A 26,499-nucleotide genomic window follows, 5' to 3' on the forward strand; every position below is an offset into this window, starting at 1 on the left:
CTTCCAATGGTTTCATCATTCATCTTCACCAAGGACAGACTAGGTTTCATATCTTGATGCAAGCAGCCATCTCTGACGGTGCAACATCCATTAATACAATGCTGACACAGCAGGATCCTGCAATGCCTGAACTCATCCTTCATTTCCACAGCACATGAGGAACTATTCTGAGAACACTAAGGCATGTTAATCCAGTCCTATCACTCCAGTGTTCACAAGAATGCTCAAATCTATACTGTGGAATGAAGGAGCAAAGTAAGAATTTTAACAGGAGACTAGCATGTCCAGGGATGGGATTGGTGGGAATGAGATGAGAGACTAATTCAAGTAGTCCAAGGGTAGTCTAGGTATGGTGGGAGCTGTGGAGTCAGCGCAGTGTTCAAGAAAGGATTCAAAAGACTGAGTTTGTTTTTGCAATATCGTCCTGAAAATGCTCAGGACTTCTTCCTCACTTTGCTCTCCAATCTAAGCCTCTGCACCACATCTTTTCAGGTGGGAATGCTAGGATATATTCTCCACAATTGAAGTCCTGATAACTGATCAGATTTTTCTGTTCAGATGAGAAGTCAATGCTGTCAAATCTTTAATCCCCCTTGGGAAATGTGAAAGCATTATGATATTTAATGGTTCAAGCTAGTTCCACCATTTAATTAGACCATTGTGGAGGTCTGCAACTGCTAAAGCAAGGCGCGAGGCTCAGATCGCCATTCAGCTTCCTCATGTAACTCAACCCCGGTGTAGACAGGCAATTTATTTAGATTCACAACACCCAAACTAATGCTTCACGGGCAATGCTAAAGTTATAAATGCCCAAATGCCTTTTAAAAAATAATCCTGCGAAAAATCTCTGGTTCCATCACTTGCTGCCCCAGCAGCTCCTCATGCCTGTCAGCAGGTCAGTCCCACACAAGACACAGACTGCAAGCAACAGCCTCTCACAAGCTCTGAATTCAGTCTCATCTCGCCCACACTCAAGGGAACACCTGTATTTACAGATGGCTTCCGGCTATCCCACGTGCTTCAAGCCCAATGACGTACTTCTCTTTATGTCAGTGATTTGTCAACGTGCACACAGCAGCCACCACGAGTCATGTGACTATCGGAGTGAGAGCACAGATGCCTTACGTTCAGATCATCAGACATCTACAGCTCGTTGTGAGTGATCCATGTGTTTGCTTCATACCCGACACTACATTCTGGCTGCCTCTTACAGAGAGTGAAACAGGACTCACATTCCCCACCACACCGATACACCTCCTCACACCACACGATCATTAACCACCACACCCAGATACACCTCCTCACACCACACGATCATTCCCCACCATGCCACCATGCCCAGATACACTACACGATCATTAACCACCACACCCAGATACACCTCCTCACACCACACGATCATTAACCACCACACCCAGATACACCTCCTCACACCACACGATCATTCCCCACCATGCCACCATGCCCAGATACACTACACGATCATTAACCACCACGCCCAGATACACCTCCTCATACCACACAATCATTAACCACTACACCCAGATACACCTCCTCACACCACACGATCATTCCCCACCATGCCACCATGCCCAGATACACCACACGATCATTAACCACCACGCCCAGATACACCTCCTCACACCACACGATCATTAACCACCACGCCCAGATACACCTCCTCACACCACACGATCATTAACCACCACGCCCAGATACACCTCCTCACGGTCCACGATCATTCCCCACCAAACCCACCACGCCGATACACTACACGATCATTAACCACCATGCCCAGATACACCTCCTCACACCACACGATCATTCCCCACCATGCCACCACGCCCAGATACACCTCCTCACATTCCCCACCACACCCAGCTACACCTCCTCACACCACACGATCATTCCCCACCACACCCTCCATGCCCAGATACACCTCCTCACATTCCCCACCACACCCAGATACACCTCCTCACTACACGATCATTTCCCTTCTGTCAAAGCCCCCCGTCACCTTTGTTAAAGTAATATTTTTGTGCTAACCCATGCCAGGGTTAACATCCATCCGTTCAGGTCCAGAGTGAGCACTCCTGGTCATACTGGGTGCACTCACAACACTGAGGCTGCGGCCTGGACAGGACCTTGCCAACTGCACCAGTGTGATGCGGCCATTACCCACGCCAGTGGTGCTACAAGCTGATCATGGATGCCAGGTACTGAAGCAGCAGCAATTTAGCAAAGACTGGTGTCATTCAACAACAATCAGAGCAGCTTACTTTGCCATCATTTTGTCAGGGGTAATTTCCTATGGATTGGGAGTGAATCTGTGGTCAGTTGGAGATCATATCATATCATATATCTACAGCCGGAAACAGGCCTTTTCGGCCCTCCAAGTCCGTGCCGCCCAGTGATCCCCGTACATTAACACTATCCTACACCCACTAGGGACAATTTTTTTTTTACATTTACCCAGCCAATTAACCTACATACCTGTACGTCTTTGGAGTGTGGGAGGAAACCGAAGATCTCGGAGAAAACCCACGCAGGTCACGGGGAGAACGTACAAACTCCTTACAGTGCAGCACCCGTAGTCAGGATCGAACCTGTGTCTCCGGCGCTGCATTCGCTGTAAAGCAGCAACTCTACCGCTGCGCTACCGTGCTGTTGAATAGCAAGGACTGTTGATGCAGTGGGGAGGCTGGGGTGGGCACAGCATCTCAGGTTAATTGTGGGTTGTGTAACTACTCACCAATCTAAGAGGGAAGGGATCATTCCACATTGATTGGACAGGTGGACTGTGTAACTCTTTGTTGATTCGAATGAGATGCATAATTTAATAGCAAGTAGCCATTGCATGCAAATTCAGGTTTGAATAAACTCATCCGATAGTTTATTCAAATCTATCCAAACAGTTTCACACCAACCTTCAGCTCTTCTTGAGCTACGCCATCAACGGAGGCTTTCTGAACAGCAGTTGGCAATGAATTCCCCACCAGAGGTTGAGCCTCCAAGAGTTTCTTCAGCTTCATGTCAACTGACCTGCTATTCTGACTTCCTAAATTAGATGAGAAACCAAGAATGATAAACTCATTGAGAGCAGTGGAAAGAAACACAAAGAGCTGGCAATATAAATAATCACCAATACAAATACACAATGACTTGGCTAAGAATAAATCTTCTTTTCCAGATTCTGACAGCTACCAGCTTCAAAAACACAACCCACGTGCTTACAGTGCAAACATAAACACTAGAAACAAACAGCAGGTTATCAGAATTCATGAAGGGGCCACAACACTGCTTGACTTGCTGAATATCGCTGCTTTGTTTTACGAGGAATAATAACAAGAAGCACAACAAATCTTCAAGGAAAACAGGAAAGGTTTCACAAGCTGTCATTACACAAAGTATCAGCATGTTACACTATTTAACCTGTCGTACTAACTATTTTTACCAGATTGTATTATTAACATTTAGTTAAGCAACAAAAATTATCTTAAAGCAGCAACATAGATAAGCAGAAACATAGCTAACACTGAGTTTGTGCATTTACCAAGTGACATTTCATTTACTTGAAATCACTCAATTCCCATTTTAATTGGGCGGCCATGTCTTACAATAACTGGGATGGTTTGGGTAGCTTTGTGAATGCCAGGAAATGCAAGTTTGGGAATTTCTGTGTGCAAGCGGGCAAACCCATCAATTACAACCCAGACTGCACTTGCACACCTGTGAACAAAGTCACAACTCCCAACTGTTCTTTGGGTGAAAGGAAGCAGCAAAATGTTAGAGGACAAACAAAGACAAAAAATATTTGTCCCAGATGTTCATCAAAAGTCACAAAAAATGGCCAGATGATCTATGAGTGAAAAAAGATAAAATGAAGGCAAGAATGAAATGATGAAGGATATTTAACTTTACAACTAAATCATAGAGAGGAAAATCATGGTGAGAATTAGTTAGTTTTAATTTACAGCGATATGTGATTCTATAAAAACATTGCTTGTAGTGAGTAGGGGAGGCAATATTATATGAATATTAACTAGTAGTGCACCCCGTGATCGAGCACCATTCTATATCCGGTGCCTGTGCTGATACAACAGTCATTGACTGCATTCTCTCGCCACTTGATGCTCAGTGTGTTGCTGGTGCCAGTGGGCGTTGGTTTACTGTTGCTGTGTACTGAGATAGAGTGGAAATCCCTGTGTGTATGATCCCCAGTCAAACCATACCACACACGAGTACAATCAACAATACACATGCACCACACATGAGCAGCATACAGAATATGGGTACCGGGAGAGGTGGAGAAAGGAAGGGTGGGGAGAGGAGGGGTGGGGAGAGGAGAGGAGGGGAGAGAAGGGTGGGGAGAGGAGGGGAGGGGAGGGGAGGGGTGGGGAGAGGAGGGGAGGGGAGGGGAGAGGAGGGGTGGGGAGAGGAGGGGAGGGGAGGGGAGAGGAGGGGTGGGGAGAGGAGAGAAGGGGAGAGGAGGGGTGGGGAGAGGAGGGGTGGGGAGAGGAGAGGAGGGGTGGGGAGAGGTGGGGAGAGGAGGGGTGGGGTGGGGAGAGGAGGGGTGGGGTGGGGAGAGGAGAGGAGGGGAGAGGAGGGGTGGGGAGAGGAGGGGTGGGAGAGGAGAGGAGGGGAGAGGTGGGGAGAGGAGGGGTGGGGAGAGGAGAGGTGGAGAAAGGAGGGGTGGGGAGAGGAGAGGTGGATAAAGGAGGGGTGGGGAGAGGAGGGGTGGGGAGAGGAGGGGTGGGGAGAGGAGAGGTGGAGAAAGGAGGGGTGGGGAGAGGAGAGGTGGGGAGAGGAGGGGTGGGGAGAGGAGAGGTGGAGAAAGGAGGGGTGGGGAGAGGTGGGGTGGGGAGAGGAGAGGAGGAGAGAGGAGAGGAGAGGAGGGGAGAGGAGGGGGGGGTGGGGAGAGGAGGGGTGGGGAGAGGAGAGGTGGGGAGAGGAGGGGTGGGGAGAGGAGAGGTGGAGAAAGGAGGGGTGGGGAGAGGAGAGGTGGGACGAGGAGAGGAGGGGAGAGGAGAGGTGGAGAAAGGAGGGGTGGGGAGAGGAGGGGTGGGGAGAGGATGGGTGGGGAGAGGAGAGGTGGAGAATGGAGGGGTTGGGAGAGGAGAGGTGGAGAAAGGAGGGGTTGGGAGAGGAGAGGAGGGGAGAGGAGAGGTGGGGAGAGGAGGGGTGGAGAAAGGAGGGGTGGGGAGAGGAGGGGTGGAGAAAGGAGGGGTGGGGAGAGGAGGGGTGGAGAAAGGAGGGGTGGGGAGAGGAGGGGTGGGGAGAGGAGGGGTGGGGAGGGGAGAGGAGGGGTGGGGAGAGGAGGGGAGGGGAGGGGAGAGGAGGGGTGAGGAGGGGTGGGGAGAGGAGTGGAGAGGGGTGGGGAGGGGAGAGGAGGGGTGGGGAGAGGAGGGGTGGGGAGGGGAGAGGAGGGGTGGGGAGAGGAGGGGAGGGGAGGGGAGTGGAGAGGGGTGGGGAGGGGAGAGGAGGGGAGGGGTGGGGATAGGAGGGGAGGGAAGAGGTTGGGGAGTGGTAGGGAGAGGAGGGGAGAGGAGAGGGGAGGGTGGGGAGAGGAGGAGAGGGAAGAGGAGGGGAGGGGGAGATGAGGGGAGGGCTGGGGAGGGGAGGGGAGGAGAGGGGAGAGGAGGGGAGCGGGAGAGGAGGGGAGGGCGGGGGAGAGGAGGGAAGGGGAGAGGTGGGGAGAGGAGAGGAGGGGAGAGGAGGGGTGGGGAGAGGTGGAGAAAGGAGGGGTGGGGAGAGGAGGGGTGGGGAGAGGAGGGGTGGGGAGAGGAGGGTGGGGAGAGGAGAGGAGGGGAGAGGAGGGGTGGGGAGAGGAGGGGTGGGGAGAGGAGGGGTGGGGAGAGGAGAGGAGGGGAGGGGTGGGGAGAGGAGAGGAGGGGTGGGGAGAGGAGGATGGGGAGAGGAGGGGGGGAGAGGAGGGGAGAGGGGTGGGGAGAGGAGAGGAGGAGGAGGGGAGAGGAGGGATGGGGAGAGGAGGGTGGGGAGAGGAGGGGTGGGGAGAGGAGAGGAGGGGAGAGGAGGGGTGGGGAGAGGAGGAGTGGGGAGAGGAGAGGAGGGGTGGGGAGAGGAGAGGTGGGGAGGGGAGAGGAGGGGTGGGGAGAGGAGAGGAGGGGTGGGGAGAGGTGAGGTGGGGAGAGGAGGGGTGGGGAGAGGAGGGGTGGGGAGAGGAGGGGTGGGGAGAGGAGAGGAGGGGAGAGGAGGGGTGGGGAGGGGAGAGGAGGGGTGGGGAGGGGAGAGGAGGGGTGGGGAGGGGAGAGGAGGGGTGGGGAGGGGAGAGGAGGGGTGGGGAGAGGAGGGGTGGGGAGAGGAGGTGTGGGGAGAGGAGAGGTGGGGAGAGGAGAGGTGGGGAGAGGAGGGGTGGGGAGAGGAGGGTTGGGGCGAGGAGAGGAGGGGAGAGGAGGGGTGCGGAGAGGAGGGGAGGGGAGAGGAGGGGAGAGGAGGGGTGGGGAGAGGAGGGGTGGGGAGAGGAGTGGAGAGGGGTGGGGAGGGGAGAGGTGGGGAGAGGAGGGGAGAGGAGAGGGGAGGGGAGAGGAGGGGAGGGGAGAGGAGGGGAGAGGGGTGGGGAGGGGAGAGGAGGGGAGAGGAGAGGGGAGGGGTGGGGAGAGGAGGGGAGGGGAGAGGAGGGGAGAGGGGTGGGGAGGGGAGAGGAAAGGAGGGGAGAGCAGGGGCGGGAAGGGGAGGGGAGAGGAGGGGAGGGAAGAGGTTGGGGAGTGGTAGGGAGAGGAGGGGAGAGGAGAGGGGAGGGGTGGGGAGAGGAGGAGAGGGAAGAGGAGGGGAGGGGGGAGATGAGGGGAGGGCTGAGGAGGGGAGGGCTGGGGAGGGGAGGGGAGAGGAGGAGAGGGGAGAGGAGGGGAGGGGGGAGAGGAGGGGAGGGCGGGGGAGAGGAGGGGAGGGCTGGGGAGGGGAGAGGAGGAGAGGGGAGAGGAGGGGAGAGATGGGGAGGGGAGATGGGGAGGGGAGGTGGGGAGAGGAGGGGATGGGAGGGGAGAGATGGGGAGGGGATGAGGAGGGGAAGGGAGGGGAGGGGAGAGACGGGGAGAGGTGGGGAGACTTGGGGAGGGAGAGGAGGGGACGGGAGAGGAGGGAAGAGGTGGGGAGGGGAGGGGAGGGGAGAGGTGGGGAGGGGAGGGGAGGGGAGGGGAGGAATGGCAAGGCTGGTATATGTGATGCACTGGGTTGCAACACAATCCTCTGCAATCTTTTGTGGTCTTGGGCAGAGATGTGGCCAAACAGTGATCGGATGCTTTCTAGGGTGTCTCTGTGTGCTGACGAGGGTACTGTCCCCACCAGTTTCCTGATGGCTATAACCAGCTCCTTTGACTTGCTGACATTGAGGGAGGGGTTGTTGTCTTGGCACCTTGTTACAAAGCTCTCTACCTCCTCCCTGTTTTCTGTCATTGTTCTGGATTGTGCTGGGGGTGCTGTGATCTTGTTGCATGAGCTGCAGTGTGGCCCAAAAGTGCTTCTGGAATTTGAATACAAGGAGATGACGCTCCATAGAAAATCTTTTTTTGGGGGTTTTATATATTATCCTGCTTTCAGGAGTTCCAAAATCTGTCAGCACTAAAACCAGACATCTACTCCCGTTTCTTCAACCTGTGCAACCTTGTAAGACTGGAGATTACTTTCCATGAGAAAGCCCAGGTGGGGTGCAGCCAAACTCTACAAGGAAGCAATGCTGACTGGACCAATGATGGGAGGCGAGCAATATCTTCAGGAATCAAAGCTGCGTGGACAAAGGCTGGAACTGACCAAACAGGAAATTAAGACAATCGGCAAAAACAGCTGGGTATCTATCGTCTGAAAGGCCTCAATAACGTTATTGCAGTGAAACGTTAAAACTGTCTTCAATGTTGCCTCTGGGTTTACAGGGTGCTGTCCTGATCTCCCAACCTACATCATTGCGGACCTTGGACTTTTATGTTATCTGCACCTTCTCTGTAACACTAGATTCTGCACTCTGATATTCTTCTTTTTGCACTACCTGTTGTACTTGCACATGGCTTGATTATACTAAGGTATAGCATGACTTGACAGTAGGGCAAGCAAACAAACTTTGTCACTGTCTCTTGGTGCCCATGACAATAATAAACCATTCGCAATAGTACGGGAGAAATCTAAGCATCACCAGTGATTCCGGCTTATGTTGAACATGCATATCTGATGAAAGTACTGGCAGAGCTATAATAATTCTACAATTTAGTTACTTGTCAGAACTCCATATCTCACCAGGAATGGAGAAAGGTGGGGTTGTACAGAAGAGCATCTGGCACTGTGGGTTTGGAACTCAAAAGGTTACTGACAGGTTGACGTGCCTTTACTTTATGTGAGGTTATGATGGGGAAAAGGGAACCAAATATACTGCACGGATATGATTCATTTTGAAGTAGAAAAGTGTTTTCTAGTGAGACCATTTTGACACTGAATATATGATGCACTTTTTGATTGATTCAGAGTGAATATATGAGACACTTTTTAATTGATTCAGAGTGACTTTGTTCTGGTATTGTCATGAAAGGTGAAAGTTATTGGACAAAAGTTTTAGACATGATTGACATGCACACATACATGTTACAGTGTGCTATTTCATGGTACCAAACTGAAGAAATGTCTGGAGCTCAAAGTTGTAATGTACACATTATGAAAAACATACAGAACTTCAGCAAGCACCAGGAATTGTACTTTCCACAGGTTAAACAGCACAATATCATTATAATTACCAAAATAATCAAGGTCAGTTTCATTGTTAGTGTATTCCTCTCCACCACCCACAACCGAGCATTCATTGCCTTCCTCATTAGTATCTACCCCAGCATTATCATCTGCAGAAACAAGAAATTCAGCTCAGGCAATCATAACACATTGGATCATTTCAACATTAGTAACTATTAGCATTTTCACGCATGCAAGATTATAAGATTATAAGACAGTGTTAGTGAACATGGTTTATTGTGCATCTATTCACGTACAGAACACCTGTACAGAGAGTATCACCAAAACAGCTGGCGTGTGTGAGGAATGACAAGCACAGCAGTAGCTACGAGCAGAAGGAGTCTGATAGCAACAGACAGATTAGGAGCAGGAGTAAACCACACTCCTCTTCAGACCTGTTCTGCCATAAATCCGAGTGCAATCTTAACTTCATATTTCCATTCACCTATCATAATATTCCGACCCCCTGCTTTTCAAGTACCTGTCCCTCTCTTAATATTATACGACTTGGCTTCCTTCGAGGTAGGGAACTCCAAAGACGTGACCTGAATTTTTTTTTACCTCATCTATGTTTTAATAGGTAACCCTAACTCCATTTTTTAAGAGAGGATGGAGAGAGAAAACAGATCTGAGTGCAGTTTGGCAAGATACAAAGACAGGCTTTGGAAGTTTCTATAGATAAGAAAAAGGAAATAGAATTGGCTGAAGTTAATATTAGGGAATAAGGGAATAATGTAAGGGACACAGATAATTATAGGTAAAGTGTGAATAAGGAGCTCAAAGAATTAAAAATAAAGTGTGGGAGAAGGGAATGGAAGTGAAATTTGCATTCAGGCTTTGAAGGAGAAGGTTACATAGTGATGCACTGCCATGGACTGCTTCACAGCTCACAGAACTGGGAGCAAACTGAACAGCATAATATAAGAAAGGAGAGAGTGAAAAGGGACCCACAGGCCAGTGAGCCTTACAACTGAGGGGAGACAACGTATTCCATATACAGTGGGAACAGTCTTTGAAAATAATGGGAACAAACGGGTCACTTTCCGATTGAGAGCTATGACAAGTCGGGTGCCACAAGGCTCCATCTCACATCATTATGTGAATGCGATTGAGCAATCGAGTGTAACAGTGTCTGGAAAAGGGTCCTGACCCTAAACTGTCTGTCCGTTCCCTCCACAGATGCTAGCTCACCTGCTCAGTTCCTCCAGCACATTGCGTTTTGCTCAAAATTCCAGCATCTGCAATTTCTTGTGTTTCTATAATATATCCATGTTTGCTGGTGGGCCCACATAGGAGATTAGTGGGCAAAATTAGAGCACATGGTATTGGGGGTAGTGTACTGACATGGATAGAAAATTGGTTGGCAGACAGGAAACAAAGAGTGGGGATAAATGGGTCCCTTTCAGAATGGCAGGCAGTGACTAGTGGGGTACCGCAAGGCTCGGTGTTGGGACCGCAGCTATTTACAATATACATTAATGACTTAGATGAAGGGATTAAAAGTAACATTAGCAAAGTTGCAGACGACACAAAGCTGGGTGGTAGTGTGAACTGTGAGGAGGATGCTATGAGGTTGCAGGGTGACTTGAACAGGTTGTGTGAGTGGGCGGATGCATGGCAGATGCAGTTTAATGTGGATAAATGTGAGGTTATCCACTTTGGTGGTAAGAACAGGAAGGCAGATTATTATCTGAATGGTGTCAAGTTAGGAAATGGGGAAGTACAAAGAGATCTAGGTGTCCTAGTGCATCAGTCGCTTGAAGTAAGCATGCAGGTAGAGCAGGCAGTGAAGAAAGCTGATGGCATGTTGGCCTTTATGACAAGAGGAGTTGAGTATAGGAGCAAAGAGGTCCTTCTGCAGGTGTACAGGGCCCTAGTGAGACCGCACCTGGAGTACTGTGTGCAGTTTTGGTCTCCAAATTTGAGGAAGGACATTCTTGCTATTGAGGGCGTGCAGCGTAGGTTTACTAGGTTAATTCCCGGAATGGCAGGACTGTCATATGTTGAAAGACTGGAGCGACTAGGCTTGTACACACTGGAATTTAGAAGGATGAGAGGAAGGATGATATATTGAAACATATAAGATTATTAAGGGATTGGACACGTTAGAGCCAGGAAACATGTTCCCAATGTTGGGGGAGTCCAGAACAAGGGGCCACAGTTTAAGAATAAGAGGAAGGCCATTTAGAACAGAGATGAGGAAAAACCTTTTCACTCAGAGATTTGTAAATCTGTGGAATTCTCTGCCTCAGAAGGCAGTGGAGGCCAATTTTCTGGATGCTTTCAAGAGAGAGTTAGATAGAGCTCTTAATGAAAACAGAGTCAGGAGGTATGGGGAGAAGGCAGGAACGGGATTGAGAATGATCAGCCATGATCACATTGAATGGCAGTGCTGGCTCAAAGGGCCGAATGGCCTCCTCCTGCACCTATTGTCTATTGTACATTGTGATACAAAGGTGGGTGGCTGTGTGACTGTAAGAAGGACGCAGAGAGAGGTTTCAGGGAGTTATAGGTTTATCAATGGGAGTGGATATGCAAGGTGAAATATATTGAGAAGAAAATACGAGGTGATTCATAATGAAAAATAGAGTAGCAGAGCATTGTTATTAGATGGCGAGAGTTTGGAAGGTGTTGTTGCCCAGAGGCATGGGTGGAGCTGCATGTCCTCATACATGAATCATTGACAGCTAACATGGATGCCTTTACTGCATGACGATCTGAGTACAAAGTAGAGTCAACTTGCTCCAATGCTGGTGCCTTCAGTTATATAAAGAGTAAGAAAGAGTCAAGAGTGGACGTTGGGCTGCTGGAGAATGATGCAGAAAAAGTGATAATGGGGAATAAAGAAATGGCAGAGGAGTTGAATAACTTTATTGCATCAGTCTTCACAGTGGAAGACACCAGCAACGTGCCTGGGGTGGAAGTTAGTGGAGTGGCTGTTACTGGGGAGAAGGTGCTTGGGAAGCTGAAAGGGCTGATGGTGGATAAGTCACCTGGGCCAGATGGACTGCACCCTAGGGTTATAGACAATAGACAATAGGTGCAGGAGGAGGCCATACGGCCCTTCGAGCCAGCACCGCCATTCAATGTGATCATGGCTGATCATTCTCAATCAGTACCCCGTTCCTGCCTTCTCCCCATACCCCCTGACTCCGCTATCTTTAAGAGCTCTATCTAGCTCTCTCTTGAATGCATTCAGAGACTTGGCCTCCACTGCCTTGAGGTGGCTTCAGAGATTGTGGGGGCATTCATGGTGATATTTCAGGAATTACTAGAGTCAGGAGTGGTCCTAGATGTCTGGAATATTGCCAATATTACCCTGCTGCACAAGAAGGGAGCGAGGCAAAATAGTGGAGTTTAGAATCCATTATAAAAGATGAGGTTAGAGTACTTAGAAGTTGGCGTTACAATCGGCCGAAGTCAAGCGGAGGTCTTGCTCGACAAATTTGCTGGAATTCTTTGAAGAAGTAAATAGCAGGACAGACAAAGGCGAGTCAGTAGATGTTGTTTACTTAGATTTTCAGAAAGCAGTGTAGTGAAAGCAGGGACTCTGCATGAGTTGGACAGGTTGGGAGAGTGGGTAGAGAATTGGCAGATGGAATATAGTGTAGCAAAATGTGGAGTCATACATTTTCGTAGTAGGAATAAAGGCGTAGACTATTTTCTAAATAGGGTGAGAATCCAGAAATCGGAGGTGCAAAGGGACTTGGGGAGCTGGTGCAGGATTCTCAAAAAGTTAATATGTAAGTCGAATCGGTAGTAAAGAAAGCAAACTCAATGCTAGCATTTATTTCAAGAGGCCTTGTATACAAAAATAAGGGATGCAATGTTAAGGCGCTGGTCAGGCTGCTTGTGGGATATTGTGAGCAATTTTGGGTCCCATATCTGAGGAAGGATGTGCTGTCTCTGGAGAGGGTCCAGTGAAGGTTTACAAGAATGATCCCAGGAATGAGTGGGTTAACATATGATGAGAGTTTGTCGGCACTGGGCCTGTACTCGCTGGAGTTTAGAAGGATGAGGGGGGACCTCATTGAAAAGTACAGAATAGTGAAAGGCTTGGATAGAGTGGATGAGGAGAGGATGTTTTGATTAGTGGGAGAGTCTGGATTTCGAGGTTTACAGCCTCAGAATTAAAGGACGTTCTCTTCGGAAGGAGATGAGGAGAAATTTCTTTAGTCAGAGGGTGGTGAATCTGTGGAATTCTTTGCCACAGAAGGCTGTAGAGGCCAAGTCAGTGGATATTTTTAAGGCAGAGGTAGATAGATTCTTGGTTAGTGCAGATGTCAGAGGTTATGGGGACAAGGCAGGAGAATGGGGTTAGGAGGGAAAGATAGAATGGTGGAGGAGACTTGATGGGCCCAATTCTGCTCCTATTCCCAACCTTATGCTGTAATCTGGAATACTGCAGGTAGCCTGATCGTCCCACCTGAGCAAGGATACACGTGATTGAGGGAGTGCAGTGAAGGACCATCAGACTGATTCCTGGGAGGCAGGTTTACGTAAACTGAGACCTTGAATTGATTGGGCTCCTTTATGGAGTTCAGAGATTGTCAGGTGATCTCACTGAAAACATGACCCTAGGGGGCTTGACAGGTTAGATGTTGGGTGATGTATCTGAAAGTTGGGGTTCAAAATATCAGAGAGGAGAAGACATTTCTTCATTAAGAAAGTAGTGAATATTTGGAATTCTCTATCTGAGAGGGCATTGAAAGCTCAGTTGCTGATAATATTTAAACAGATATTAATACTTTTAAATGAACATACAGGGAAATGGTATTGAGGGAGTAAATCAGTCATAGCTTTGGCAAACGGTGAACCTTGCACAAGACGCCGAGAATTTTAGCACTAATGCTTTGACAAGCTTTTACATAATGCAAAAGCAGCTTCCTAACATCCTTTGTTAAATTACAGGCTAGAAACCCATGTGAGGAGGAAAAAGTCACCTGAAATTTAGACCGGCATCAACCAATTACGCTATCAGCTGAGCTCTCCTTATCTGTAAAATATGGATTATGGTGCATGTGGATTTGGCATCAAAACTAAAATTGGTCAATGTTGAGTATACATATTTTTGTGAAATGCGGGAAGGGGTACTATGATCAGTGTGGCCAATGTTGCGTTTCTAAATTCACATCCCATCCTAATCATTTTCCCCAGTAGATGTTGACAAAAATAATGAGTGCAAAACCTGATTGCAACACCCAACAACTTTCATGCTTGTTATTCACAGTTAAACAAGTACTGATGTAGCCAACCCATTCAACTACAAAACGCCCTTTGGAGTGCAGGCCATTTAGCAACTTGCAATATGGTCCACTTGGTCGTTCCTTGTTCCAACTCCAATCAGACCCTGGGGACACTTGACTACGTTGGCTTGATTTAGGACAATTCTCCTTGTGTACAAATAGAGGAAGCAAGTATCCTTTGGAAAACTTGAGCAAAGCAGGGTTGTGTTCAAGGATAAGACCAAGCAAACAGCTGGCAGCAAAGAGGTAAGTAAATCTTATGTAGCAGTTTCCAACACAGGCAAAGGGTTAGTTGGTGACACAGGAGACTGCAGATGCTGGAGTCCTCAGCAAAACACAGATGCTGGAAGAACTCAGTGGGTCAGGCAGCATCTGTGAAGGCAATGGACAGATGATGTGCTTAGGGTCAGGATTTAGACTCAGAAGTGATGAGAGCATTCCAGAAGCAGCACAAGGAATAGCAAATAAAGCAGCACAGGAGGATGTGTGTGCCAACCATAACGTACAATAGGCAGAGGACAGTACTGATAAACCCCTCAATCAGTGGATCCGATCAAAATAGCAGTCTGTTGTTGTATGTAGCTCTGCCCAGGACAGGAAGGCCCTGCACAGAGTAGTGCATTCGCCCCCCTGCAGGACCTATACATCAGGAGGTGTAGATCCAGAGCCAGCAACATTATGGGGGACCCCTACCACCCCAGCAACGGACTGTTCCAGCTGCTACGGTCAGGCAAACGCCTCCGCTGTCACGCTGTGAAAACGGAGAGGATGAGATGGAGTTTCTTCCCACAGGCCATCAGGACTGTTAACTATTATAACTCCAGGGACTAAATTTTCATTTCTGTATTAATTTTAGTTTATATGCTGTAATTGTTTTTTTTCTGCACAATCCGCAGGCATTGCCACTTTCATTTCACTGCACATCGTGTATGTGGCAAATAAACTTGACTTGACTTGAAATAGTGGGGGATAATTAGCAGCTTACAACGGACGAGAGGAGGTTCCAGTGACCATCCTCAGACTCATGGAGGATGTGGCCATGTGCGTGTTACAAAGCCGAGGGTGAAGCATTTGCCACGATCTTAGTTGGTAGTAGTGCATGACCGAGCCTTTTCACTTCTCTCCGAGATCCTCACTGCGTTCAGTCAATGTCATAGCAACAAGAGTTAAAGGCACTGGGTACAACAAAACCTGTGGAATCAGATACCATCCAGCTTCAGTACTAAAGACATGCATTCCAGAACGTCATGCTTTAGCCAAGCTGTAATACTTGCACCTACGTAATATGGAACATTGCTCAGCTCTGTCCTGTCCACAAATCCCACTCGTTCATGATCACCCAAGGGCTCACGTTGTCGACCTCCTCATGGTGAGCCCTGTCAACTGACCTCAGTCAGGCGAACGACAACAAACAGAGACAGCAGAAGCAGAAGCAGCTTCATAACTTCTGTTGCCTCAAGCGCAAGAAGAAGAAGATGATCACCCAACCGGTTTGCTCTCAATCATGAGCACAATGATCAAAGGTGTTGTTGACAGAGGTAACGGAGTGGCAACCTGCTTCCTGATGCTCAGCCTGGCCAGCATCATTTAGCCCCACGCACCACCCTTCACCCAAACATACCTCAGAGCTGCGGAGAGGCAAGGTTGACTGCCCTTGACATCAAGCAGCATTTGACTAACTGTGGCTTGTGGGACAATTGAAGCCAATGTGCATCAAAGGTGAAGTCACAGCCTGCACAAAGGAAGGTGGTTGTGGTGCCAGAGATGATTCTTCTTGGTTCAAGGACATTGTAGGAATTGCTGGCAGCAATGTCCTGGTCCAAGCACCTTCAGTTTCATTCAGAAGGAACATTTAAGCTGATGATTACACAATGTTCCATTCTATTTACAACTCCTTAGAAAATGAAATGCTGTCTACCCTGATTTGAACACCCTCCCATCTAATGTTGGGACAAGATATCAGTTCTTTAGTTCATGTGACTGCAAAATATTAGAAAATGAAATTACTGGTGACTAGTGATGTTGCACATAGGATGTTACTAACCTCCAGAAGTCTTTGATCTTTCCCGCAACCTCTCTGTAGACAGTTCATTGTAACTTGTGAGATCAGACATCTTTACACCAGATCGAGCTTCTGCGATTAACTGCCGAGCTCTCTCTCTCAACTGCCGACGCCGCTCTTCATCTTGGTGCTGCAAGGTATTGAACAGCTGCTGTCATTGGCATTGACACAAACATCATCTCATTTCAAAATTGATCACCGATAGAAAAAAGCTGCTGCAGGCAGCAAGTTTCATCGTGGAGAAACCAGATAATCTAACCATGAACTGTTCCGATAGAACAAAGTATGCAAAGGATTAATTAATGCCAATGAAGTGGAATTAAAATGTGAAAATATTCCATTTTAATGTACTTCATTGACATTAATTAATCCTTTACACGCTTGTCATGGAGATAAACTAACAACTGAGCAACACTTGCCTATTACAACAGTGTGACCATGTTACACAGGAAGTTACTTCCCACTCGAAACAAACTAAACTAAACTTAACTGACTTAACTGCAACGTCTCCCCATGTTATTCATCACAGATGATGCATGATTAGCTGTTCTGTATCTGTGATGTCTCTCGAAACAATCTGCATTGTTTCACACTCGTCTGTTTTATTTCATTTGTTTCTCATATTATCAAGTTATAATATTAAGTTCTATATCACGTTAATTAAACATGGTTTTGTCAATTCTTTAACTAGGTGAACATGAGCAGACACGTTGACACCTACAACAGCACAAGTCCATGCTGTGTGGGGGAGGGTTTAGCAGTCCCAGTGTTCATACCAATGTATCACAACAACAATAAAGGCAGCTCACTGAAAGGAATTTAATCATATATTAATAAAATAAGTAGCAGTCTAGTATAAAATAATTATTTGAATTAGTCAATAGATTTAACCTTTAGATTTTGTAACAAAGACCAATTACATTAGAAGAATTGCCAATTACGAGACACATTTGATAGGCTTTACATTACTGGAGTTATACCAATCAGAGGTGATCTCCGTCAAAGGCAAGATGCCGAGAGTGCTAGGTAATTCAGAAGCACAGAGGATGCCTTCCCCAGAAGGAGATAGTTGTTGTCAATAACAGGGTAGTTAATTGGAGTGAAACATTTGCCATTGAGGTTTTTAAATCTACAATTTGTGATCTGTGGGGAGAGTTCTGTCATTGTGCAAGTTCAAAATTGAGAGGGATGGATTTTTGGAAAGTCAAGAAATCAAGAGGTTTGCAGACCAGAATGAAAGGCGTTTAGATGAGGAATCATCAGTCTCAAGACCTGTATGAACTATAATCTCAGACAAAGTCAGGTGCATATAGGAGCAAACAGGGGCAGCATGTGGAAACAGGGCAGTGAATGCACATGTACAACATGTCAGGGGCACAGCATCAGGAATGTGCTTGCATCCTTCAATTCTTGTTCTTATTCTTTCTTCAATCCAAATGAAGCCATAGCATACCTGTTTCTCTTTTCTACAGGAATCTTTCCACCTAATCTTTCTAATTGATGTAAATGTTGGAAATAAATCAGGTCATTTCTGAAGAAATGCCATTGACCTAAAACATTAAATCTCTTCCTCAATGCAAATTTTTTCCAGTTTGTGTTTATATTTTAGCAGTATCATTATATATGAGTTCTTAATTAAAGGCCACTATTCCTGAAATAAAACAACAAACTTTGAATTCTCTAATGTACTTGACCTAGGAATTCACTCAACTTATTGGATTTAATTAATGGCTGTTAAACCTGGGGAAGTGTAAACGTCATTGCTCAATTACCCCAGCAGCTCTGACACATAAGATCGACGCAGCACCTTGTTATTATTTTGCACCGATCTTTGTTTGATTTTGTTATTAGAATTTAATTTTCTTTGGTAAATAACTGGGAAACAACTTAATTTAAGCTACAGGCCTGGTCATTATTGCATCGTCAGCAAAAATAAGGATGGACTTCCATCCACAATATTTGGTGATGAATTCCTAATTTGATTGCCGATACTAATTTGTCACCAAAGTCGGTACCACCAGTGCCAAACATGCATGGTAAAGAGGGGGCAGCACTGCCTACAGGCAAACATGCATGGTAAAGAGGGGGCAGCACTGCCTACAGGCAAACATGCATGGTGAAGAGGGGGCAGCACTGCCAATGGGCAAACATGCATGGTAAAGAGGGGGCAGCACTGCCTACAGGCAAACATGCATGGTAAAGAGGGGGCAGCACTGCCTACAGGCAAACATGCATGGTGAAGAGGGGGCAGCACTGCCAATGGGCAAACATGCATGGTGAAGGGGGGGCAGCACTGCCAATGGGCAAACATGCATGGTGAAGAGGGGGCAGCACTGCCTACAGGCAAACATGCATGGTGAAGGGGGGGGGGCAGCACTGCCAATGGGCAAACGTGCATGGTGAAGGGGGGGGCAGCACTGCCAATGGGCAAACATGCATGGTGAAGAGGGGGCAGCACTGCCAATGGGCAAACATGCATGGTAAAGAGGGGGCAGCACTGCCTACAGGCAAACATGCATGGTAAAGAGGGGGCAGCACTGCCTACAGGCAAACATGCATGGTGAAGAGGGGGCAGCACTGCCAATGGGCAAACATGCATGGTGAAGGGGGGGCAGCACTGCCAATGGGCAAACATGCATGGTGAAGAGGGGGCAGCACTGCCAATGGGCAAACATGCATGGTGAAGAGGGGGCAGCACTGCCAATGGGCAAACATGCATGGTGAAGGGGGGGGGGCAGCACGGCCTACAGGCAAACATGCATGGTGAAGAGGGGGCAGCACTGTCTACAGGCAAACATGCATAGTGAAGAGGGGGCAGCACTGCCAATGGGCAAACATGCATGGTGAAGGGGGGGAAGCACTGCCAATGGGCAAACATGCATGGTGAAGGGGGGGCAGCACTGCCAATGGGCAAACATGCATGGTGAAGAGGGGCAGCACTGCCAATGGACAAACATGCATGGTGAAGAGGGGGCAGCACGGCCTATGGGAATTTGCTGCCCTCAAGGTCGGCTGTGGTAAGCAGCCCCGGGGCACAGAGGCGGACGGGTGAGACGAAGGATATTGGCTCACTGGTCGATCCACATGTCTGAGCTAGGTGATGTCTGGAGGGCCACGGCAGCTTGGAGCTCACCTGGATCGGGCAACGCTCAGAAGACCTAGAGCGCAGCCTGGACTTTGGAAACGGCATCAAAACCTGGTGCCTGTTGTATGTGGGCTCAGTGGGCTATTTCTAAAACCTGGTGCCTGTTGTATGTGGGCTCAGTGGGCTATTTCTAAAACCTGGTGCCTGTTGTATGTGGGCTCAGTGGGCTATTTCTTAAACCTGGTGCCTGTTGTATGTGGGCTCAGTGGACTATTTCTATACACTTGGTTAATCCGGGATTGGGTTTAGGTATGGCAATAAGTTACTGGACTGTATGTAAGAAAATAATTTCTCTGCGCATTTGCACAGCACCATTGAACCATTTCTGTGCATTCACTCTCAAGCAAGCACCCTCGACATCTAGGTAACAGATGGGCCTCTGCCATGCTGAGCAGCACAGTCACCCATTCAACGAGACGATAGATACCATACGACACAATGTTATTTATCCCAGGAGGGAAATTGATCTGCCAACAGTCATAAAACACAAGATGCATGACACATGAAGTTAAAGTGACTAGTGGAAAGGATTGGGATGTATAAAGATTGGGATGTATAAAGATTGGGATGTATAAAGATTGAGGATATACAAGGATTGGGGATGTGCAAGGATTGGGGATATACAAGGATTGGGGTGTACACGGATTGGGGTGTACACGGATTGGGGTGTACAAGGATTGGGGTGTACAAGGATTGGGGTGTACACGGATTGGGGTGTACAAGGATTGGGGATGTGCAAGGATTGGGGATATACAAGGATTGGGGTGTACACGGATTGGGGTGTACACGGATTGGGGTGTACACGGATTGGGGTGTACACGGATTGGGGTGTACACGGTTTGGGGAGCTCATAGGAATGCTCTTGTCCACATCACAGGAACGGTCTTCAGGCTCAGGCTGAAGATATGCTGGAGTACTCCACACAACAGGCTGGCACTGCCTTCAGTACCCTAGGGCTGACACCATCCGGACCCGAGGCTTTGCCTGGGCAGATTCTGCTCAGCTCTTTCCTCACCTGCTCAGCCTTTATGGTTAGGCGCGACAAAGAAAGAACAGAGGAAGTGGACCAGGGGGAGTGAGGGGCAGAGTCTGTCGGGGGGCAAGGCAGCAAAGCAACTTTTGCTCTCTGGTCCATTTGTATTTTTCACCTGCTAAGAACATAAAATGGCATTGTTCACAGCTAATGTTACAGCCAGTGGACACACAAGCATTTAAAATAAAGAAACATTTGGCTCTGCACTCCATTTTCGATATTCTCTCTGATTTCTCAACCCTGCTCTTCATTACAACTTAAAACGCACTTAATTTCTAAATTTTCCAGCTGGGATAAAAGATTTCTGACCTTCTTCTTCTTCTTGCGTTTCAGGTAGCAGAAGTTATGAACAGAAGTTCATCTGTTAAAGTAATTTCCCTACAGTAGAATAGACAACAACATTTTGCCTAAAACTATCAATGATGAAACTTCTATATAATTGGCATTGTCTCAATAGACAATAGACAATAGGTGCAGGAGGAGGCCATTTGGCTCTTCGAGCCAGCACCACCATTCAATGTGATCATTGCTGATCATTCTCAATCAGTACCCCGTTCCTGCCTTCTCCCCATACCCCCTGACTCCGTTATCTTTAAGTGCTCTATCTAGCTCTCTCTTGAAAGCATCCAGAGAATTGGCCTCCACTGCCTGCTGAGGCAGAGAATTCCACAGATTTACAACTCTCTGACTGAAAAAGTTTTTCCTCATCTACGTTCTAAATGGTCTACCTCTTATTCTTAAACTGTGGCCCATGGTTCTGGACTCCTCCAACATTGGGAACATGTTTCCTGCCTCTAGCGTGTCCAATCCTTTAATAATCTTATATGTTTCAATAAGATCCCCTCTCATTCTTCTAAATTTCGGTGTATACAAGCCTAGTTTCCTTGGTAATATCAAAGGGCCGAGCAAAGTTTTCATGAAATATAATACCAATAACGTCATACAACACGGAAACAGGCCCTTCTGCTTACATTGCTCCTGGCAACAGAGCTGCCCCATTTACACTAGTCCCATCTGCCCGCATTTGGCCTAATATCCTCTTAACTTTTGTTATCCATGTATCTGTACAAATGCCTTTGAAATGTTGTTATAGTATCTGTGTCAACTACCTCCTCTGGCAGTCCGTTCCATGTCCCAGGAATGAGTGGGTTAACCTATGATCAGCGTTTGACAGCACTGGGCGTGTACTCGCTGGAGTTTAGAAGGATGAGGCGGGACCTCACTGAAACCTACAGAATAGTGAAAGGCTTGGATGGAATGGATGTGGAGAGGATGTTTCCATTAGTGGGAGAGTCTAGGACTAGAGGTTATAGCCTCAGAATTAAAGGACGTTCTTTAAGGAAGGAGATGAGGAGATATTGATTTAGCTAGAGGGTGGTGAATCAGTGGAATTCTTTGCCACAGAAGGCTGTGGAGGTCGTCAATGGATATTTTTAAGGCAGAGATCGATAGATTCTTGATTAGTACGGGTGTCAGAGGTTATGAAGAGAAGGCAGGAGAATGGGGTTAGGAGGGAGAGATCAACCATGATTGAATGGCGTAGACTTGATAGGCCGAATGGACTAATTCTACTCCTATTCCTTATGACCACCCTCTCTGTGAAAAAGTGCCCCTCGGGTACCAATTACATCCTTCTGCTCTCACCTTAAACCTATGTCCCCTGATTTATGATTCCCCTACTCTGGGTAAAAGACTGTGCATTTGCCCTATCTTTCCCCTCATCATCTTACACACCTCAATAAGATCACCCGTCATCCCACGTGAACCTTCGGGCAAGCACTGCACAACCATGCTGGGGCAGACCCATTCGCCAGTGTGGAGCCGATCAAGATTGGACTCAGCCAGTGGCCGCTGAGAACAATGACGAGCCTGGCAGTCTAAGTGACCGCCAAAAACAAAGGGCTCTTTACCCTGTCTTTACCTATTATTTTAAAAGCTAATAGAACTGGTCACTAGATCGCTGGTTGCAAAAGGCTTGCCCACCGACTCAATTCCATGGAGCGCAGGAGGATGAGGGGTGATCTTGTAGAGGTGTATAAAATCATGAGAGGAATAGATCGGGTAGATGCACAGTCTCTTGCCCAGAGTAGGGGAATCGAGGACCAGAGGACTGAGGTTTAAGGTGAAAGGGAAAAAATGTAATAGGAATCTGAGGAGTAACGTTTACACACTAAGGGTGGTGGGTGTATGGAAGAAGCTGCCAGAGGAGGTAGTTGAGGCAAGGACAATCCCAGCATTTAAGAAACAGTTAGACAGGTACGATAGGACAGATTTAGAGGGACATGGACCCCTCTAAACGAGTGTGTTGGCTAGTGTGGGCAAGTTGGGCCAAAGGGCCTGTTTCCACACTGTATCACTCTGACACTTCAGTCACTTGCCCGTCCAAATTTCCTGAGATGAGATCACGTTTTGCCCTGTCCCATGTTGGGCCATCTACGTATTGCATGAGGAAACTTTCCTGAACATATTTGACAAATTCCACACCGTCTAAGCACTTGGCACTACGATAGTCCCAGTCTATATTGGGAAAGTTAGACCATGATAACCATGTCAATCTTGCAGCTGCCTGCAATCTCCTGGCATATTTGCTCTTCTAATTCCCGCTGACTATTTGGGGCCTGTGCTACAAGGTGATCATGCGCTTTTCACCTCAGCTTCACCAATACAGCCTCACTGGACAAACCACCATCTCAGACTACCATGTCATCTCAGACTACTGACGTGACATTTGTCTTAACGAATAGAACAACTTATGAACCCACCCTCTTCTTATACCCCCCCCCCCCCCCCCATTTCTCCTGTAGCACCTATATCCTGGTACATTAACCTGCCAGTCCTGTCCCCCCTCTCTTAACTGGCATCTGTAATGGCTACAACATCCCAGTCGCACGTATCTACTCATATCCTGAGTTCATCTGCCTTACCCATCAGGCCTCTTGCATTGAAATAAATGCAATCATAGAAACAGCGAAAAATAGGTTGAGAAGTAGGCCATTCGGCCCTTCGAACCAGCACCGAACTCATGGCTGATCATCTAAATTCTGTACCCCATTCCTGCTTTTTCCCCATATCCCTTGATTCCTTTAGCCCTAAGAGCTAAATCTAACTCTCTCTTGAAAACATCCAGTGAATCGGCCTCCACTGCCTTCTGTGGCAGAGAATTCCACAGTTTCACAACTCTCCGGGTGGAGGTTTTTCCTCATCTCAGTCCTAAATGTCCCAGCCCTTATTCTTAAACTGTGACCCCAGGTTCTGGACTCCCCCGACATCGGGAACATTTTTCCTGCATCTAGCCTGTCCAATCCCTTAAGAATTCTGTTTCCATAACACCCTCTCTCATCCTTCTAAATTCCAGTGAATACAAGCTTAGTCGACCCATTCTTTCATCATATGTCAGTCCCGCCATCCTGGGAATTAACCTGGTGAACCTACCAATAGCAAGAATGTCCTTCCTCAAATTAGGAGACCAAAACTGCACACAATACTCCAGGTGTGGTCTCACCAGGGCCCTGTACAACTGCAGTAGGACCTCCTTGCTCCTAAACTCAAATCTTTTCGCAATGAAGGCCAACATGCCATTAGCTTTCATCACTGCCTGCTGCACCTGCATGCTAACTTTCAGTGACTGATGTACAAGCACACCCAGGTCTCGTTGCACCTCCCCTTTTCCTAATCTGACACCATTCAGATGATAGACACAAAAAGCTGGAGTAACTCAGCGGGACAGGCAGCATCTCTGGAGAGAAGGAATAGGTGACATTTCGGGTTGAGACCCTTCTCGGACTCAACCTGAAACGTCACCCATTCCTTCTATCCAGAGATGCTACCTGGCCCGCTGAGGTACTCCAGCTTTTTGTGTCCATCAACGGTTTAAACCAGCAACTGCAGTTCCTTTTTAGATAATTCAGATAATAATCTGCCTTCTTGCCACCAAAGTAGATAACCTCACATTTATCCACATTAAACTGCATCTGCCATGCATCTGCCCACTCAAACAACCTGTCCAAGTCACCCTGCATCCTCGTAGCATCCTCCTCGCAGCTCACACTGCCACCCAGCTTTGTGTCATCCGCAAACTTGGAGTTGTTACATTTAATTCCCTCGTCTAAATCGTTAATATATATTGTAAATAACTGCGGTCCCAGCACCGAGCCATGCGGCACCCCACTAGTCACTGCCTGCCATTCTGAAACGGACCCGTTAATTCCTACTCTTTGCTTCCTGTCTGCCAACCAGTTCTCTATCCTATCCTGTCAATACCCTACCCCAAATACCATGTGCTCTAATTTTGCACAATAATCTCTTGTGTGGGACCTTGTCAAAGGCTTTTTGAAAGTCCAGATACACCACATCCACTGGCTCTCCCTTATTCATTTTACTTGTTACATCCTCCAAACATTTCCAGAAGATTAGTCAAGCATGATTTCCCCTTCATAAACCCATGCTGACTTTGACCGATCCTGTCACTGCTTTCCAAATGCACTGCTATAACATCTTTAAAGTAGACATCCCAAGAAAACAGACGTGGCTGTGGTAGCGAGTCTGGATCAAAACGTGGTCGGAAAGTGTCCCATAACATAACAAAGATGCTATAACATCTTTAATCATCGACTCCAGCATCTTCCCCACTACCAATGTAAGGCTAACTGGTCCATAATTCCCCGTTTTCTCTCTCCCTCCTTTCTTAAAAAGTGGAGTTACATTGGCTACCCTCCAGTCCACAAGAACTGATCCAGAGTCGAGAGAACATTGGAAAATGATCACCAGTGCATCCACAATTTCTAGGGCCACCTCCTTGACTACTCTGGGATGGAGACCATCAGGTCCTGGGGATTTTTCAGCCTTCAGTCCCAACAGTTTACCTAACACCATTTTCTGACTAATTTGGATTCCCTTCAGTTTCTCCCTCCCACTAGATCCTCGGTCCCCTAGTATTTCTGGGAGATTGTTTGTGTCTTCCTTAGTGAAGATAGAACCAAAGTACTCGTTTAACTGTTCTGCCATTTCCTTGTTTGCAATTATAAATCCACCTGTCTCTGACTGTAAGGGACCTCCATTTGGCTTCACTAATCTTTTCCTTTTTTCATATCTAAAGATACTTTTACAGTCAGTTTTTATATTCCCCGCAAGCTTTTTTCGTGCTTTTTTCCCCTCTCTTAATTAACTCCTCTGTCCTCCTCTGTCAAGTTCTAAATTTCTCCCAGTCTTCTGGTTTGCTGCTTCCAATGGCCAATTTATCTGCCTCTTCCTTGGATTTAACGCGATCCTTGACTTCCCTCGTCAGCCACGGTTGAGCCGCCTTCCCAGTTTGATTTTTTTGCCAGACAGGGATGAACAATTTCTGGAGTTCATCCATGCGGTCTTTAAATCTTTGCCATTGCATCTCCACTGTCAATCCTTTAAGTATAATTTGCCAGTCTATCCTAGCCAATTCCCATCTCATACCTTCAAAGTCTCCTTTGTTCAAGTTCAGGGCCCGAGTCTTTGAATTAACCGTGTCACTCTCCATCCTAATGCTGAATTCCACCATGTTATGATCACTGTTGCCCAAGGGGCCTTGCACAACAAGATCACTAACTAATCCTTCCTCATTACACAATACCCAGTCTAGGATGGCCTGCCCTCTAGTCGGTTCTTCTACATATTGGTTTAAATCAATCCAACAGTCTTTTCTTGCTCTCGGCTGTCCTCTTGCCTATCTTGTCCACTGAACTTTCTTTCATCACCTATAGAGACGTCCAGCCTCTCACCTGCCTTGTTCATATCATTGGATCCAGCCCGTCTGCCAGTCTAGTTTAAACCCACCCTTGTAGCACTGACAAATCTGCCTGCCAAGATATTGGTTCCCGTCCGGGTTACATGCAACTCATCTGTCTTGTACAGGTCGCCTCTGCCCCAGAAGAGATCCCAATAGTCCAAAATTCTGAATCCCTGCCCCCTGCACCAACTCATTCACCGAATGACACATTCATCGGTCTCTATCTTCCTGTTCCTAACCTTACTAGCACATGGCACCAGGAGTAATCTGGAGGTCACTACCCTGGAGATCCTGCTTTTTTATACGTTTCGCAGAACACCTTCGCTCAGCCCGCATGATCTCCCGGTTGCTGGACACTTTAATTCTCCTTCCCATTTCCACACAGACCTTTCTGTCCTCGGTCTCCTCCATTGTCAGAGTGAGGCTAAACGCAAATTAGAGGAACAGCATCTTATATTTCGCTTGGGCAACTTACAGCCCAGTGGTTTGAATATTGATTTCTCTCACTTCAGGTAGCCCCGACATTCC

General features: G+C 47.6%; 1 protein-coding gene across 1 annotated transcript in view; it reads right to left on the reverse strand.

Moving 5' to 3' along the window:
• Positions 1-26,499, reverse strand: part of ehbp1 (EH domain binding protein 1) — a 384,927-nt gene that overhangs the window by 92,224 nt on the left and 266,204 nt on the right. The window contains exons 17-19 of the mRNA XM_078405706.1: positions 16,018-16,165; positions 8,736-8,837; positions 2,928-3,058 (exon numbers count right to left, since the gene is read on the reverse strand). Of these exons, the coding sequence (XP_078261832.1) occupies positions 2,928-3,058; positions 8,736-8,837; positions 16,018-16,165 (381 nt within the window). The remainder of the gene's footprint in view (positions 1-2,927; positions 3,059-8,735; positions 8,838-16,017; positions 16,166-26,499) is intronic.

This window comes from Rhinoraja longicauda, chromosome 9 (genome assembly GCF_053455715.1).
Source record: "Rhinoraja longicauda isolate Sanriku21f chromosome 9, sRhiLon1.1, whole genome shotgun sequence".
NCBI classification, from domain to species: domain Eukaryota; kingdom Metazoa; phylum Chordata; class Chondrichthyes; order Rajiformes; family Arhynchobatidae; genus Rhinoraja; species Rhinoraja longicauda.